This window comes from Trichoplax adhaerens, genomic scaffold, assembly GCF_000150275.1.
Source record: "Trichoplax adhaerens TRIADscaffold_1 genomic scaffold, whole genome shotgun sequence".
In the NCBI taxonomy this organism is placed as follows: domain Eukaryota; kingdom Metazoa; phylum Placozoa; class Uniplacotomia; order Trichoplacea; family Trichoplacidae; genus Trichoplax; species Trichoplax adhaerens.
In genome coordinates, this window is record NW_002060943.1 from 10,640,195 (window position 1) to 10,655,826 (window position 15,632).

Sequence of the window (15,632 nt, forward strand, 5' to 3'; positions counted from 1 at the left end):
CAGTGCCGTACAGTACGTACTGTAGTGTACAGTGTACAGTACAGTACTGTACTGTACTGTACGCAACTACAGTACAGTACTCTACTTACTGTACTGTATTACTTAACAGCAACCGGTGTACTGTACTGTACACTGTACAGTACTGTACTGTACAATATGTGTTAAGGTAAAACCCGAAATGATCGAAAACCGATTCTCGGGCTTTACAGTACTGTACTGTACTGTACAGTACAGTATAACAGTAGAAGTCTATAGTACTGCGTACTGTGCATTGTACACTATACAGTACAGTACACAGTACAAATGAGTACTGTACCGTACACTGCTAACTGTACTGTACTGTACTGTAGAGATACAGTACTGTATCTGTTTTTCTCTGATACTGTACTGTACTGTACTGTAGAGATACAGTATCTGTTTTTCTCTGATACTGTACTGTACTGTACTGTATTGTACTGTACAGTACGGTACAGTACAGTATACTGTAGGGGCTAATGATAACCGTAGACTGTAGGGGTTAATGATAACCTTTATATCTGAAAGGAAGATTTTGAGCCTGGATAGTCAGAACCTCAGCGAAAATAGTAAAATTAATTATATATATATAGAACATAAAAATCAAACTCGAGATATTCTCTACCCATAACGACTATCAGCACATCCGTCTAATATTGGAGATCAGCTAGAGCATCTTATTGAGTCTCACTGTGTGATCGTAGTGCGACATTTCGGTGATTAGGCTCGTCTGCTGCAATGGCGAATATTCGTGCTTCGCTCAACGCTTTAGCCCGCAGCAATGCAGCATCTAGAGATATCCTTGATCAGTACAAGAAAATTCTCAATACTATATTTCAAGGCAATCCTGAGGAATTAATTGATGGTACCAAGGCATTCGTGGAAAGCTGTAAGAACTAATATTAAGTTATCTCCTATCTTGTTATGATTGTGATGTACAAGAATCAAACTCTCTTATTGCACCTACTACAGTATAGTGTTGTTGAATTACATGACACTACCATCATGACTGACTGGATGGAGTCAAGCCATAGACTACTCAAAATTATTTTCGTACAAATTTCTAGTCGTCCATCATGTAGCGTATTGACGATACAAGTTAAACGAACATTATACCAGTTGTATTCTAATTCTTATACGTTAACTTTTATTGATATCAGCTCAAAGCTAGGTTAATGATATCATTTGTGACTCTGGAAATTTTCTTACTGGATTGTATTTAGTTATTCGAAATCTTAACTTCATTTCATATGTCATGTTGAACTATTCTAGTAGTGGTAGATGAGCATATTGATCTCGTAACTTCCCGTCAAATGTTAGCGGAGCTTGCAGAAAAATTATCCTCGTTGCCTGATGAATCGACCAAGGAAATTTGTCATTTTATTATATCTAAAGTTCAACCACGCGCTTTGTCCTTCGAAGATCAGGTTGGTTTAATTTGTATGGCATTCTATCATTAATCCGTTGCATTGAGACTGTCTCAGAAATTTAAATATACTTCATAAACGTAATATTTGAAATCCTTATAAGGGGTTATTCCATTCTTCTGATAACAAGCATTGTTTGTAATCTCCAAAATATCCCACTTTTGTTACTAGTTAATAACCGTTAGGCGTATCCTCTCCGGCATGTACGAAAAAGAGCAAAATTGGAACGATGCTGCTAATGTATTAGCCGGTATCCAGCTAGAAAGTGGCCAAAAGTAAGTAGAAGAAGGCCCAGTTTATAAATGAAAATGATGGCTATAAGAGTTGCCTATTTGCATTGGTATACTACGGCAATAAATATATATATATTGTAGTGATCTTTAATTTCTATGACATTAAATTCTGTTATAGGCAATATTCTACTGATTTCAAGTTAGAAATTTACCTAAAAATTGCTCAGTTATACCTAGAAAATGAAGACGCTGTTCAAGCTGAGGCTTACATTAACAGAGCTTCGGTATTGCAGCTTCAGTCTAAGGAAACCAGATTACGAATATTATATAAAGTAAGTAATAGTAATAATGAAAATTGACTAATTGGTATTGTCCTATCGAAATGAAACGGGATGATAATCAATCGTCTGCATTGGAATTATGGCTCGTTTACAAGAAATTGCCATCCATCCAATTAACGTTTAAGTCAAGTTCAATGTTTACCCATTTACTATATTTTCTTTATTGATATTCATTGTAATATTTTGAACTTGACCAGTGTCAAAATATTGAAGAGGATGGGTAAATAATGACTAATATTTTCTAGTAAGATCATGATTCGCAAAATAGTATCACAATAAGTTTAGGTAACATGAAAATAGGCTATTAATTTGCCGTTGAATTTGTTCACAAAATCTTAATGCAAGATAACAATACCTGTACATTAAAATTTGGGTTCAGTCATCTTCAAGGAATTATTGGGCGTATTTTAATCTGAAAATGCTTAGTTGTAATGATCGATATCGCATTTTTGTAGGCTTGTTATGCTCGCGTGTTAGATTATCGACGTAAATTTATTGAAGCTGCTCATCGCTACATTGAATTATCATACTTCAACGACGTACATGAATCTGAAAGAATGACATCGCTAAAGTTGGCCATGAACTGTACTATACTAGCATCTGCAGGTAGTGTAGCAGAATCTGAAATATGTTACGAAATTTGTGAATTGGAGATAGAGATAACATACTTTGGCTGACTTATGGTTAATTATGATCATTCAACTAATCTATGCATTAGGTCAACAAAGGTCACGATTGCTGGCTACGCTATTTAAAGATGAAAGATGCCAGCATTTGCCAACTTTTGGTATACTGGAGAAAATGTAAGCTACATCAGCAACGCTTATGAGATCGTATTAGTAACGGCCCAATTGCATAAAATTCAAAATCAGTCTCGTAAATTTGTGTCTACTTATTATTCATAGGTACTTAGATAGAATTATTCGAAAATCTCAATTACTGGAATTTGATGCAATGTTAATGTCCCATCAAAAAGCGACCACCTCAGACGGTATAATCTTGAAATCTATTCTATATGCTTTTAATATTTCGTTTTCAACGGTCTGAATGCATATTCTTATTTATTCAAGGATCCAGTATTCTAGACCGAGCTGTGATTGAACATAACTTGCTTTCGGCTAGTAAATTATATAAAAATATTACATTCCTAGAGCTTGGAAGACTATTAGAAATCTCTCCGGAAAAGGTAATTTTGTATGCTATTCCTTATCTAATCTTAGATAAGATAACTTTAAGTACAGTATAGAGGCTTTCTTCTCAAAATTTGAAAAATTTTAACTTAAAATTGGTTATGGCAGGCAGAAAAAGTGGCATCACGTATGATAGGGGAAAGAAGAATGGAAGGCTCTATCGACCAAATCGAAGGTCTGGTCGCTTTTCAAAGTAAGATTCCTGTAATTACCTTCTTTAGATAATGGATTACTATTGACGACATGATACCTTGCCTTGTACTTAATGTATGATTTAAGTTATAGGATATTATTCGTACTATGCCATACTTATTGTTTTATTATAATTGTTTTAAAGTAACATTTACATTATTACTCTTGTACGATCGTTAAATGTTCAAAATTTGCGTCATGTGGTGAACTTAGGGATAAAAGATTTTAGCAAAATAATGCAGTAGTTTAATGTATGTTATTTGATCACATTGTGCTGCTATGTTTGGAGCTGTAGGTAGTAATTTAATCAGATTATAGGAATTCGATGAAGGAATATTCGTATTTTTCTAGGTATTCAATTTATTCTTATAATTATTTATGTAGCCCAAGATGCGTTACCAACATTCGATCAAAAAATCAAAGGTATATGTTCTCATGCAAATAGCATTTTAGAAAAGATAAGAACTGCTGAACCTGATTGGGTATCATCTGTATCATCTACTGAATAGAATTGATAATTTAATTTTAGGTAATTTATAAAGTAGTAATTACATTGATTATTCCTGTGTTTGTAATCAATAGTGCTCTATCAGCAGCTGTAGTCAAATATTTTTGGATGCGTTGTTTCAAAAATGTATCCTATATTCGGGGAACAGTCCTTGCTACGCTTAAATATATTGTAACACTGTTATTCCTTGGTACTGAAACTCTGATTTTGATAAAAACCACACACACCATTGTTGATATAAGTATAAATATCTGAAGAATAACAATTATAATGTATGTAGTCATTAATGAAATAATTTTACATTGTTTGTTGTTACACAAATGCTGTTTGATTCTTCTATTGTTGTACTGCATTGGATGATGCTAACTATGCTAAAACGAGATATCCATATCCAAACTTTTGGTTCTATTAAATACATTTAACAGGTATTAAACTATATATTACATTCATCGCATGTGAATCTGAGAATTATATTAGTCGTCATGATATCATTAGTATTTAGAGTTCTATCTAAATTATCATCTTAAATATTAAGTGCATTAATGAACATGCAAATGTTAATTATACGTCAAGTATTTACCACATGATACTGTGTGAACTATAAATATCTAGCCGTATATTTTCTGTACCGATTCTAGAAAAATCTTCTATTCTGCCTATCATATAAAACATGGAATATCACTGTGCGTGTATTCGAAGCGATAGTCTGAAAGTTTCGATAAAAAGTTGGAAAGGTTTATATTATGAGCCAATGGGTGCGGCCTCGCACTAGATAAATGACATGGAACAGATCTTGATCACGTAGTACGAAGCCAAATTATTGACAATTTTGAGGCAGATAGTCTAATGGAAGACAATACTACGGAGAATAAAATGGTTTTATGATTAACATCTGTCGCCTTAATTAGCGTAACAATATCAAGAAATGATATTGCATATCCGTTTGCGTCAATGTCACAGTTTGTATATTATTTCATTAGAATTAAAATTTTATGGAGCAGTCGCTTGTCCAGTAATCAACTCAAAATGCCTTTACTTGACTTTGTTAACTATGCGAAAACATTGTTGTTTGGATCAAGACCATGTAAAGGCTATTAACGAGCGAAATAATATCAATTGATGCAGCTCTTTAACCTATCGATGGCATGAATCTGATTTTAATATCTGTTCAGTTAACTGTCGTCCGCTATATGCGTACTTTGTTATTTTGATACCTTGCTTAAACTTTACAGAGGTGCCAAAATTTTGTCAGTGCAGACATAGTTAAAATTTTTACCATTGTAATGATTGTGAATGGAGTGCTAAAGGTTTTTTTATCAATAATTCCTTTTAATATACCATACGTATGATTTTACCGGTAAAAATATTTACATCTTTCCTCTTGACAGAATTGATTATGACTTATTATTAAAAATTATAACATTATATTGTATGTTAACGTAGATTTTCTCATAACCATATTAAAACGATTCAAAAATCATAATGCATCATGCGTAGTTTATTTATTTATGACGCTTCATCTAATATTTGCGAAAATAGAACGGATCACTTTTAATTTAATGAGGGAAAAGGATAATTATTTCATGATTCCTTTTCTGCATATTACTAAAAATAACAGTTCTGAAAATAGTAACCGTTGTCTTTGTCTATATAGAGTCAGTAAATAGTTCTACAGAGTAATTAATTAGTTAACAACTGACAACATTGTTGGGATATAGTATAATTTTAATTAGTCGAGAAGTTAGAAACACAGTAATGATATGATTTCAAGACGATAATATTTGAATGTTGATGCCATAATTTAAGTATAATGATACTTCGCTCCTACAATCGTGGGTGTAATTTTTAAACTTGATGATTGCGCATAATAGCGTTATCGCAACCAGAAATTAAATGATTTAAATTTGCCTATACAATTTAGAGATGAGTAAGACATAAACAATAGATTAAGTTTACTTTTACTGTGATGAATACGATGAAAGATTTTAAAGATTTATGCCTACGAAATATTACAAAATTGTATGTACTTGTCATGAAGTAAATTTCACTACCTAATGCTGACCTTATTGACGTCAGATAATATACTTTAGTATTTATCGAAAATATCGTTATCTATGACATTACACATTCTTTTATAAATAAATGCATAGTTTATAATATTATCTAAGTACTGACAACTAATACTTACGTAGATTGGCTGTAAACTGATTGATTCTTCAATAAAAATTTTGGTTTAGTTTGTCTAAAGAGAGACCAGTGTTATTACTGTTGCTCCTGACGAAATGAGATAGTCAGTATTTAAAGTCGCCCTATAGGCAAATATCAGGGAGGACAAACCTTACAGTAGACTCGTAATACATTATTATCTTTCTGTAATAGCTCTACTTTTCGTCGTTACAAACTTCGAGTTCTAACAGTACTATTCATAAAAGACATACGAATACAAAAGTGGGCTAGTACATATTTACAGCTATGTAGTTACCTATCCAAAAACGATAGAATAGGCGAGGGTTTCCGTAATATAACGATTCTTTGTCTAGTTCGGTTCATTCATTTCGTAAGCTTTATTTATTATCTGTCGGATAATTTAGATAAGATTAATTATTCAAGTTATTAATGATATTGATGAGAAGACTCTTTAGAAAAAATTTTGTTCTGAATTTATAACTGTTTTTAACTAACCACAATTTGAGAAGTTGCTGATTTGCGTCTATATTTTTAACTGACCGTGATGAAAAGAATTAAAGATTTGATTATTACTTCAAGAAGAAAAGAATGATCAATATTAGTGGTGATTTTAGTTAAATACTTTAATTAGAATAACCGTAATTTATTTATAATCTTTCCGTTAAACCCAATTAACATTGTGACTTTGTCGGCCATGGCGGATGTTACAGTAATTACATTGATTGAAAGTAATTCAATTTGATCACTATTAAATGAATTTTATGTGATTAATTAATTATCAGATATGTCGATAATAAGATGATGCAGCATTTTTAATTAATTACCATATATATATATATAAGTTAGACTGTGACCTTAAATCATTTTATCGCTTATTTGAAATCTTTCATCAACGGTAAATCTTATAATTACAATACGCACTTTACCATAGAAAGATCTGACTGAACGGATATTATCAAAAAGGTAAGCATGAAATTGGTTGTAAAATTTTGTATTAGCAGTCTCTATCGATTAGCATTAATATCCGCTATCGTACTACAATATTTATGTTATATATGAGAAATACAATACGAAATTTCATGACTTCAGTATCTTCCAGATACGACTATATCACATGTGTACGCGTATATACGTATACAATTGATACTTTATTGTTGTAGAGTAATAGTAAGTATCTAATATTTGAGTAACTCGAGATAGAGTAATTGGGAGATGAAGCTACTTCATGAAATACCCAAGGCATCCAAAATAGATAGTGAGTCCTACTATTGTGATAGGTTACGAAATTATTACGGCAATAGCTATGAGTAGTAGAGTGTTAGGATTTTTTCGCTGATCTGGGTTGAAAGTGATGTTCCGAACGTATTGACCAAAAATTATGATAGGAACCAATGCTATCTAATTTCGCACCAGTTGACCTACGATTATACAATACTTTTAAAGTGTATCAAATATTAAATGACAAGCAACAGCATATAAGATGTCACATGTAAGTAGTACAGTATTTACCCCATATCTGATTTTCTCCTTGGCATTCTTGGCCAATGAATATAAACTGACATTGATTTCTGCATTTAAGTGACACTTTTTAAAACTTATCATCCAGTTATTATCACAATTTCACCTTTAAATTGTAAGTTTTAACAATATAATCATCTTATTTGGTTGCATATAATAAATTAGATAATTGAAAAGAGCAATTACTATGTCCCTCTCATAATTATATAATTGACATAACAATTTCAATCGCTATCATACCTTATCACTAATTTTTATGATTGAAAAACAGGCATTGAATTAGGTAAACTATGCGTATTTTCCCTGCAGACATAGCTCTTAGTTTATTGCTAGCTCCAATTTGTTTCTATGCAAACTTCTCATATAATAGATTAAGATCATAATTAAGGGTACTTAGAATCGTAGAGTCGGATCTGCCATACTACGATATGTAATCTATATTCTGTTAACATAGTGAAGTAAAAGTTCATTAAGAGTAAGATGCTATTCATAAATTTTATATAAAAATATACGAAAGATACGATAAATACAGTACATAGATAGCTCATCGGTATCGAAAACTATTAAATATCAAAATCATAAGATATCGCTCAATACTATAAAGTACTTTAATTTGATATCGGAATATTGAGCCAATAATTTATCATAAGCAAGTGATCCTGGATAAAACACAGTATCAATAGCAGATCAGTATGGGAATTAATCTACTGTACAGTAAATGCTTTTAGACTTGTAGTAAACACTACTGTCCAGAGATTTTTGATAAATTATTAACACTAAACGATGGAGTTTTTTGTAGCAGAAATTATGTATTCGTATCAGGTATGCCTTAACTTTATTTGCATTTCGTTTTAGTTTGGAATGGCTCGAATAATGACCTTGCTTTTTGGGGCTATTTGCATACTTTGCATTACTCAAATTACTCAAGCAGTAACAACTAAATCTGCTAAAGTATCTAAGACCATAGGCAAAGGTGCAATGAATTATTCTGCTAATGATTCTGTGGCTTTCATTACATTAGATTACCGTAAATGAACATACAGCAGTAAAGAAGATTTAGGAATACTATGTATGATATGATCAAAAATAATATATTCTTATAATATTTGATATAGATGAACTATTTGTTCGCTACCTCGATTACTTCGCCAAAAAAATCAATGAAGCTGAAAGAAACTTAAAAGAAATGAAGGCTTTGTTAAGAACCGGGCGCGATATGATGACTAAATGCCATTCTGTATCCACTATTATGAGTAAGTGCTCCATCATTGAATTAGTTTGAATCTAATTAAGCAATACACTATCATAAATAAATAAAGTGTGTACTTACTAATATAGGATTAGGATAGTTTTATTCATGCTGAAATCGGATTAGAATTATAGACAAGATATGATTAGAAATGTTTTAAACGACGTAAATAGTGAAGCTGTAATAAATCGTTGCGATACTGTATTTGCTGAATAGAATTAAGTTAAGATTTTATCAATGTATGAGTATATTCTTACTGTAGCAAACATGTAAACCTATACCATACAATTATATGTAAGATATTAATTAAGCAGTCACATTCTGTAATCTACATAGGAAGCAGTAAAAGCCCAGAAGAAGCCGTAGAGAAGTTAAAAGACTTGAGCTTTATTGGCTTCGATAACGTGGCAAGAGGTGAGATTATTATTTGTAAACTGTTTCTGCAGTAATAATTATTCAAGCCTAATTACATCAAAGAATTAATACATTCATATTGACATCTATTGAAATTTATCATCAGTCTATTTATCATTCTAATTCCAGTAACTACGCTACTCAGTGTAATATCTTTTACGAATTATAAATACACTTATCTATTAGTAATGCGCACTTATTTCCATTCTTTTGTGATCCTTTAATAAGGAGTCTGATTTTATATTGTTTTATAACAGGCAATGAATGCAACAATCCTGATGATTGTTTCCCTTTTGCAGGATTTTTCTTCGGTTAAATATAAATAAAAATATTAAAGATGTTAATTCAAAATACCCATATTGCACTGGTGTCACAGTTTAAAAGTTGGATATCGGCTAAATGTCATACATCACAAGGGATGTCAGATTTCAGTAGTTAAAGTTGATAATTAAGTCATTTTTATCTGTAACAGAGTATCAATTTGCATTCTATCTCTAACATGATGGCTTATGTCTATCACGTTTAAATAGTATGATAATAAGTTTAAAAGTTTCGTTAGAGTGTACCAATAGAGGTTTTATTAACATGCTAATACTTCATTAATAAGTTGATCAAAGCATTAAAACTATAATTCATAATTTTAAATAGCATTCTTTGATTGTAATTGTGTGCTAAAAATAATTGTTCTGGATTGTAAGTAAATAAATGTCAAATCAACAGCAACTATGGATAAGATAGATCAAAACGTCATCGGTTAATCTAGACTTTCGTGAATAGACACGTTTTAATTGAGGATAGCGAAATTTATGTAGCAACACCGGTACACTATAGCAAATTTGGCACGATGTTTGAAATAACGAGTGTATATCTCGACTAGTAAGACGTACTACTAGTCTTACTCATTAGTAGTTGCAATAATTATAGGTTACTTTTAGCAATACACTATGCTTTAATTTGTTTATGAGGACTCAGATTTATTAGCGACACCTTAATGCATTATTATTTTTATTTAGTTCTTCTTAATCATTTATCTTTTCGTTGTAACACATTTCAATAAACCTGCGAGACCAGCTCTTATTTGTTTCATACGAATATAAAATATTCCTTTTTATAGCTATATGACACTATAATGACTCCTTTTTATACTGTACTTACTCGTAAATTTTTAGAGTATATTGTTTCCTTCTGTCAATATCCTGATAAACCGTACATTAATATCCTCGTACATATACATACTGTAATCCAAATTTAGTATTGCAATTAATGGTATGTACGTGCCTTGGACAGAAAACCCCTCTAATTGCAGTCATTTTAGGACTGATTTTCACTGTGACTTAATATAGATTACGTCATATTGGAATATTAATCTTATTTTATTCTCGTGCAAGCCAAAATTTAATCGATTTATATTCTAAAAACTTTGTTTTAATCTGCTATACATCATATGCAAGCGTAATATTATTCATCATTTAGACTGAAAGTACTTTTAGGTTCAGATCCAGTATATACGAGTATACACAATATCATATCAAGTTTAGTTTAATTCATACTAAAAATTTCGATATTGCCTAATTTACTTTTATCAGTAGAATTTACTTTAGCTATGATTAGTAATAAAGCTTATTGACGGTAAGTGACTAAGTGTTTTATTCCTGTGGGCGAACTAAATTCCAATTTTAATTAATATTGTTTATCATTTAAATAAGAATAAGCATCCAGCCATATAAACTAAATTAGTACTTAATAAGTATTAACCGCATACTTACACATATATAAAGTAAACTATTTTAATTTAAATTATTCAACAGTCTAAAGGCATTTTCTATTAGTCGAATTATTACAAGCCTTTTCAAATTTTTTCTTATATAAGCATCGATTAAATTTAATGTACTAAAGTGCCATCTTTGCTCATCGAGTATCAATTAAATATCCATACTAGAAGAACAGTTTATATCAACAAGCTACTAGTATCCTTTTCGTCTACATTTTCTATATAGTAACGTCTTGTAACAATATGACAAAGCAAAATTATTATAATAACAAAATGATGCTATTAGCATATCTATTGGTTATTGCTATGGATACCAACAGATAGTAAGAATGCCTTATGTATTATAGATGGACAAGATATATTCCTATACAGGCAAGTAAAGTGGTCTTTAGTAGTTACCTTTTTAGTGGTCAAGACATCATCAAATTAAAGTCTACTTGTTGGGATCAATTGATATTTTTATTGGAGAAAAGTGGATTTTATAGTCCATTATCAGCGATAATGGTATTCTATAATCCAGCAGGGAATTTAGAGCACAGTGACGGCATGTATTAAATACCATCATTAGCATCAATCTAGGAAGAGTTTCGTACGGCATCAGTGTTGTGTCTATATCAGTAATATGTTAGGTAATCAATATGGCCAGCTGGATACAAACAGATATAGATGAAGAAGTTGACAGCATTTATTCTCAAATCTATATTTCATTACCAACACGAGAAGTAATTACGCTATATAACGTTCCAAATCAAGTTACAATTTTACATCTTAAATCAATGATTGAATTATACAGTGGTATACCTCCTAACGTTCAAATTTTGCAATATTTAACCACTACAGATTTACAAGATTATCGTACATTAGTCTCTTATGGTATTAAAACACGAGATCAATTAACATTGACATTCCCAGTAACTTGGACAAGTTTATTTTTTGCTACATGGTATGGCGATATTCAGGAAGTTTTCTTTAGCGGTGTAACATTAACCGATCAGTATCGTTATACTGATGAAGAAATTACAATGTTAAATCGAATTATTGCAACACGCAGTTTTTTCGCTGTTATGTTGTCTGCTCGCCAAGGTCATGTTGAATTGATTAAGCAATTACATAAAAATGGTGCTGACATGAGCTGTTGTAGCCAATTTGGTAGAAATCCATTACATATCGCTGCCTGGCATGGACATATAGATTGTGTTGATTTTTTACTGCAAGTTAATTGCCCGATATTGTCCTATGACTTAAATGGTAAAACACCTATGCAATTAGCAACACAACGTCATCAAGATGAATGCCAACGTCGAATCTGGTTACATATTTGGAATTCAAGAAGCCAACTAATTCGCGCTCGGAAGCAGACAACAGATGATAGTAAAACTATTCATTCTCAAATCACGATGATTGAAGAATTTATCACCGGGCCATCCGTGGGTAATACAGAACTTGATTATGAAAAAACACTTTTATCTAGATGGTACGATCCATTTTCTCGAGATCGAGATGAAATCGTGCTTAGATTGAACAATGTAGCTATAGATGATCATATGGATAGGCGAATCAATCATAAAAAGTTAAATCGTGTTAAAGTCAAGTTTGATGAAGCAAACACTGCAAATAATGCTGGTAAAACACGTCGACAAGTAATCTCTTTTGAACAACTGCCTGCAACTTACCCGATATTATCTCATGATATAAGGTAATGACCATCCTTTAAATCATCTTAGTCTGTTTATTTTGATACAGAATTGATTATTCTACATTTATTTTCTTTGATTTTACGAGACTGTATCTATGCTATTAAGTTTACTTAATACCATGGTTTTAGACTAAGAGTTCCAGGTTAATTTCTTGAATTAATCTTGTATTGGTTATTTTATCAGTTTATAATTTAATTCAATGCATATAAACGATTTCATAAGTAGCGATGAACTCTTTACTAACTGAGACCAATCCTCTTCCACTTGATTTCAGAATAATTTAACTTATAGTTATTAGCACAAATTTCGTCTGGCATAACTTTAAATACTATTTGATAAGCGTTATGACCTCAAGTGATGTAGCATCTTTCTAGTTTACACGAGTATACTATCAGAATACAGGGACAGAAAAATTTTAATTTGTAACCCTAATTTCTGAGTTTCTATAATTGCATTGATTTATATTTATATCTATACATTTACAGATAGACTGCATTAACTATCTTCGTTTACGAGAACGATCGATAGCATTTGTAGTATTGTTTTTCATTCTTTCATAATGGTGTGATTCAAATATAACATTTCTATACGTAAAGATAATCCTACACAAGTACGTGATATAGAGGTAACCAATATTCATCTTTTGTTTCTATATTTTCCTACCGTCGTTACTTTCACTCGATTCCCTGGTGTAATTTAATCTGATTTGTAATTTCTGTATTATTAATTTTCTGCCTCCACTTCGCTATATTTTTGTCGCATCATCTTTGCACACCTATATATTTACATATCTATATATATGCATCCTTGTAATGAACGTGTTTCTTGGAATTCCCGCAAGTATTTGTCAAAAGATTGGAGTAAACAGAGTTTATTACGGGGTTTTGTTGAAAAAATTTCTGCAACAGCAAATTTTAATTGAAAAGATAATGATAGTCCTTAATGTATTGATTTAGCTACCTATTATCCAACTTGTTTACGACTTCAAGATCATAAATGAGAGTTATAGAATCGCATCAATTAATTTATTATGCTATACAATGCCATCTATTTACGGCTTTATATCCTAATTAAACAATTTGCTAGTAAGTAGACCGCTATCAATTAAGAATTTATAACAAACCACTACATATTAATCTTAAAACACCGACGAAATTCAGTTTTCATATTTCCTTTCAAAGTTTGAATATTAGAATAAAAAGTCTTTCGCTATCTATTATCTTTCGGTATTTAGAGATGGAATTGATAGATGGTCATGTATTATATCTAGCGTATTTAAAAGATTTTAGTTTTATTTTTGATAGATATATCAAAGCTAGATACTATATCCATCTTGTTATATATTTTAATCGTTGTTAAATAATGATCATAATGACTATATTATGGGCAGCATTTTTTTTTTCTGTGGATTACTGTACCTTTACAAGTACTATTTTGTATTATCAAGTTTTACTTCAGTAACTAATATCAATTTCTTCTATTAGTGATTATTTGGTAATATTTGTAGCGCATTATATGATGATAATTACAAACTTTTTATTCTATTTTTCTTAACGTAGCAGTCGGCAACAAATTGGAATCCGGTCTAAAAATTCTAATAAATTTGAAAGATGGTTTATAGCTAAAAAGAGGCAAGTTCAATACACATTAGAATGTTGCATTGACTGGAATGGGCAACGCAAACACGAAGATGTTGATTTAACATTTGAAGAGTGGCTGGAAATGAATAAAAGCTATTCTACAACAGGACGAGACCTTAATCGATCTAATAGTAATGCTCCCTATACTTATGATCTTGAGCTTGAGGATATACGAAGTGAGAGGGATTATGATCCGGTTGTATTCGCAGAGTGGTTAGAGAGGATAAGATCCAAAGAAAGAAAGGAAATAGAGCATCAAACTGTCCAAAGAATAACAGCTATTAAACGAAATCGCGGTATGACGTTTAGCCAACTATCGGAAGTTAAGAAGAAAAGAGATCGCGCTCGTATCATGATCTTGGAAGAAATTATCGACAGAGCTCCTACAATGAATCCTAAGCAAACTGAGAATCACAACAGGAATCAAATATCATTTGAAGAATGGTTGAAAAGGAAGGAACTAGAATATAAACTTAAGCAATATAGGTCTGCATGGGCGAAGTTAAGGAAAAAACACGATGATAAGCGAAATTATTCTGCTAGTAAGCAAAGTTATGATCAGTGGCTCAGTAATAAACTGTTCCAAGAGAGAGAGCAAAGGCGAAATATCGAAAAGGAGAGGATCAGAACAGATCAATTTGAAGTTAAAAAGGATTTAGAAAAGAAAATAGAAGCTGAACAGAAATTAGTGCGATGGCGTCAGCAAAAACTACAACTTAAACAACGAGATATAATAAAGAGAAAGCAAGATGAAATTCGTCAACAAGAGCTGAGAGAACAAGCTCTTGCAAAAAGGAAAAATATTGCTTTTGATCAGTGGTTTGACAAAAGTATCGAAGATGAAATAACAGAAATTATCGATGCTAAGAAACATGGGAAACCTATAAAAAGGGAATCAAATACAATTATTCAAATTTAAAGTCAAACTTAGTTGATTGCTGTAATCCTCTTCGTTGGCATATGAGGCCTATTCTCATTTAGTTGATATATAATCATTTTGTTTCGAAAAGTTTTAAACAGTTATTAAACTGGAATGCTGATATAAGATATTAGCATAATTTCTGAATTGAAAAAGAGAATAACTTTCTCTTGCCCTACACTTTTTACTTTGATTGTGAAATAGCTAGGTTAAAATATGGGTTTGAAAATAATACCAATTAAATTGTAATTCAATTGATTTAAATAATGCAGTTACTGTGCTATATCCATTTGCAATTTTTTTATTAATCCCTATGTTTCCATTGTGTATT

The 15,632-nt window shown here is 31.2% G+C and overlaps 3 protein-coding genes across 3 annotated transcripts; all 3 read left to right on the top strand.

Moving 5' to 3' along the window:
• Positions 1-753: 753 nt before the first annotated feature.
• TRIADDRAFT_20213 (uncharacterized protein) lies at positions 754-3,907 on the top strand (the record flags this gene model as incomplete). Its single annotated transcript, XM_002108223.1, has 10 exons — positions 754-904; positions 1,291-1,442; positions 1,614-1,717; positions 1,854-2,007; positions 2,472-2,625; positions 2,735-2,819; positions 2,922-3,007; positions 3,087-3,202; positions 3,315-3,399; positions 3,783-3,907. 10 exons carry the CDS (start codon positions 754-756, stop codon positions 3,905-3,907), a joined length of 1,212 nt encoding a protein of 403 aa, XP_002108259.1.
• A 4,487-nt stretch (positions 3,908-8,394) lies between these two features.
• TRIADDRAFT_52566 (uncharacterized protein) lies at positions 8,395-9,590 on the top strand (the record flags this gene model as incomplete). The annotated part of the gene is made up of 5 exons (XM_002108224.1): positions 8,395-8,433; positions 8,467-8,584; positions 8,727-8,864; positions 9,197-9,274; positions 9,532-9,590. The coding sequence occupies 5 exons, from the start codon at positions 8,395-8,397 to the stop codon at positions 9,588-9,590; spliced, it is 432 nt and encodes a 143-aa protein (XP_002108260.1).
• A 2,093-nt stretch (positions 9,591-11,683) lies between these two features.
• On the top strand, positions 11,684-15,301 carry TRIADDRAFT_52567 (uncharacterized protein; the record flags this gene model as incomplete). The annotated part of the gene is made up of 2 exons (XM_002108225.1): positions 11,684-12,741; positions 14,302-15,301. 2 exons carry the CDS (start codon positions 11,684-11,686, stop codon positions 15,299-15,301), a joined length of 2,058 nt encoding a protein of 685 aa, XP_002108261.1.
• Between the last annotated feature and the right edge of the window lie 331 nt (positions 15,302-15,632).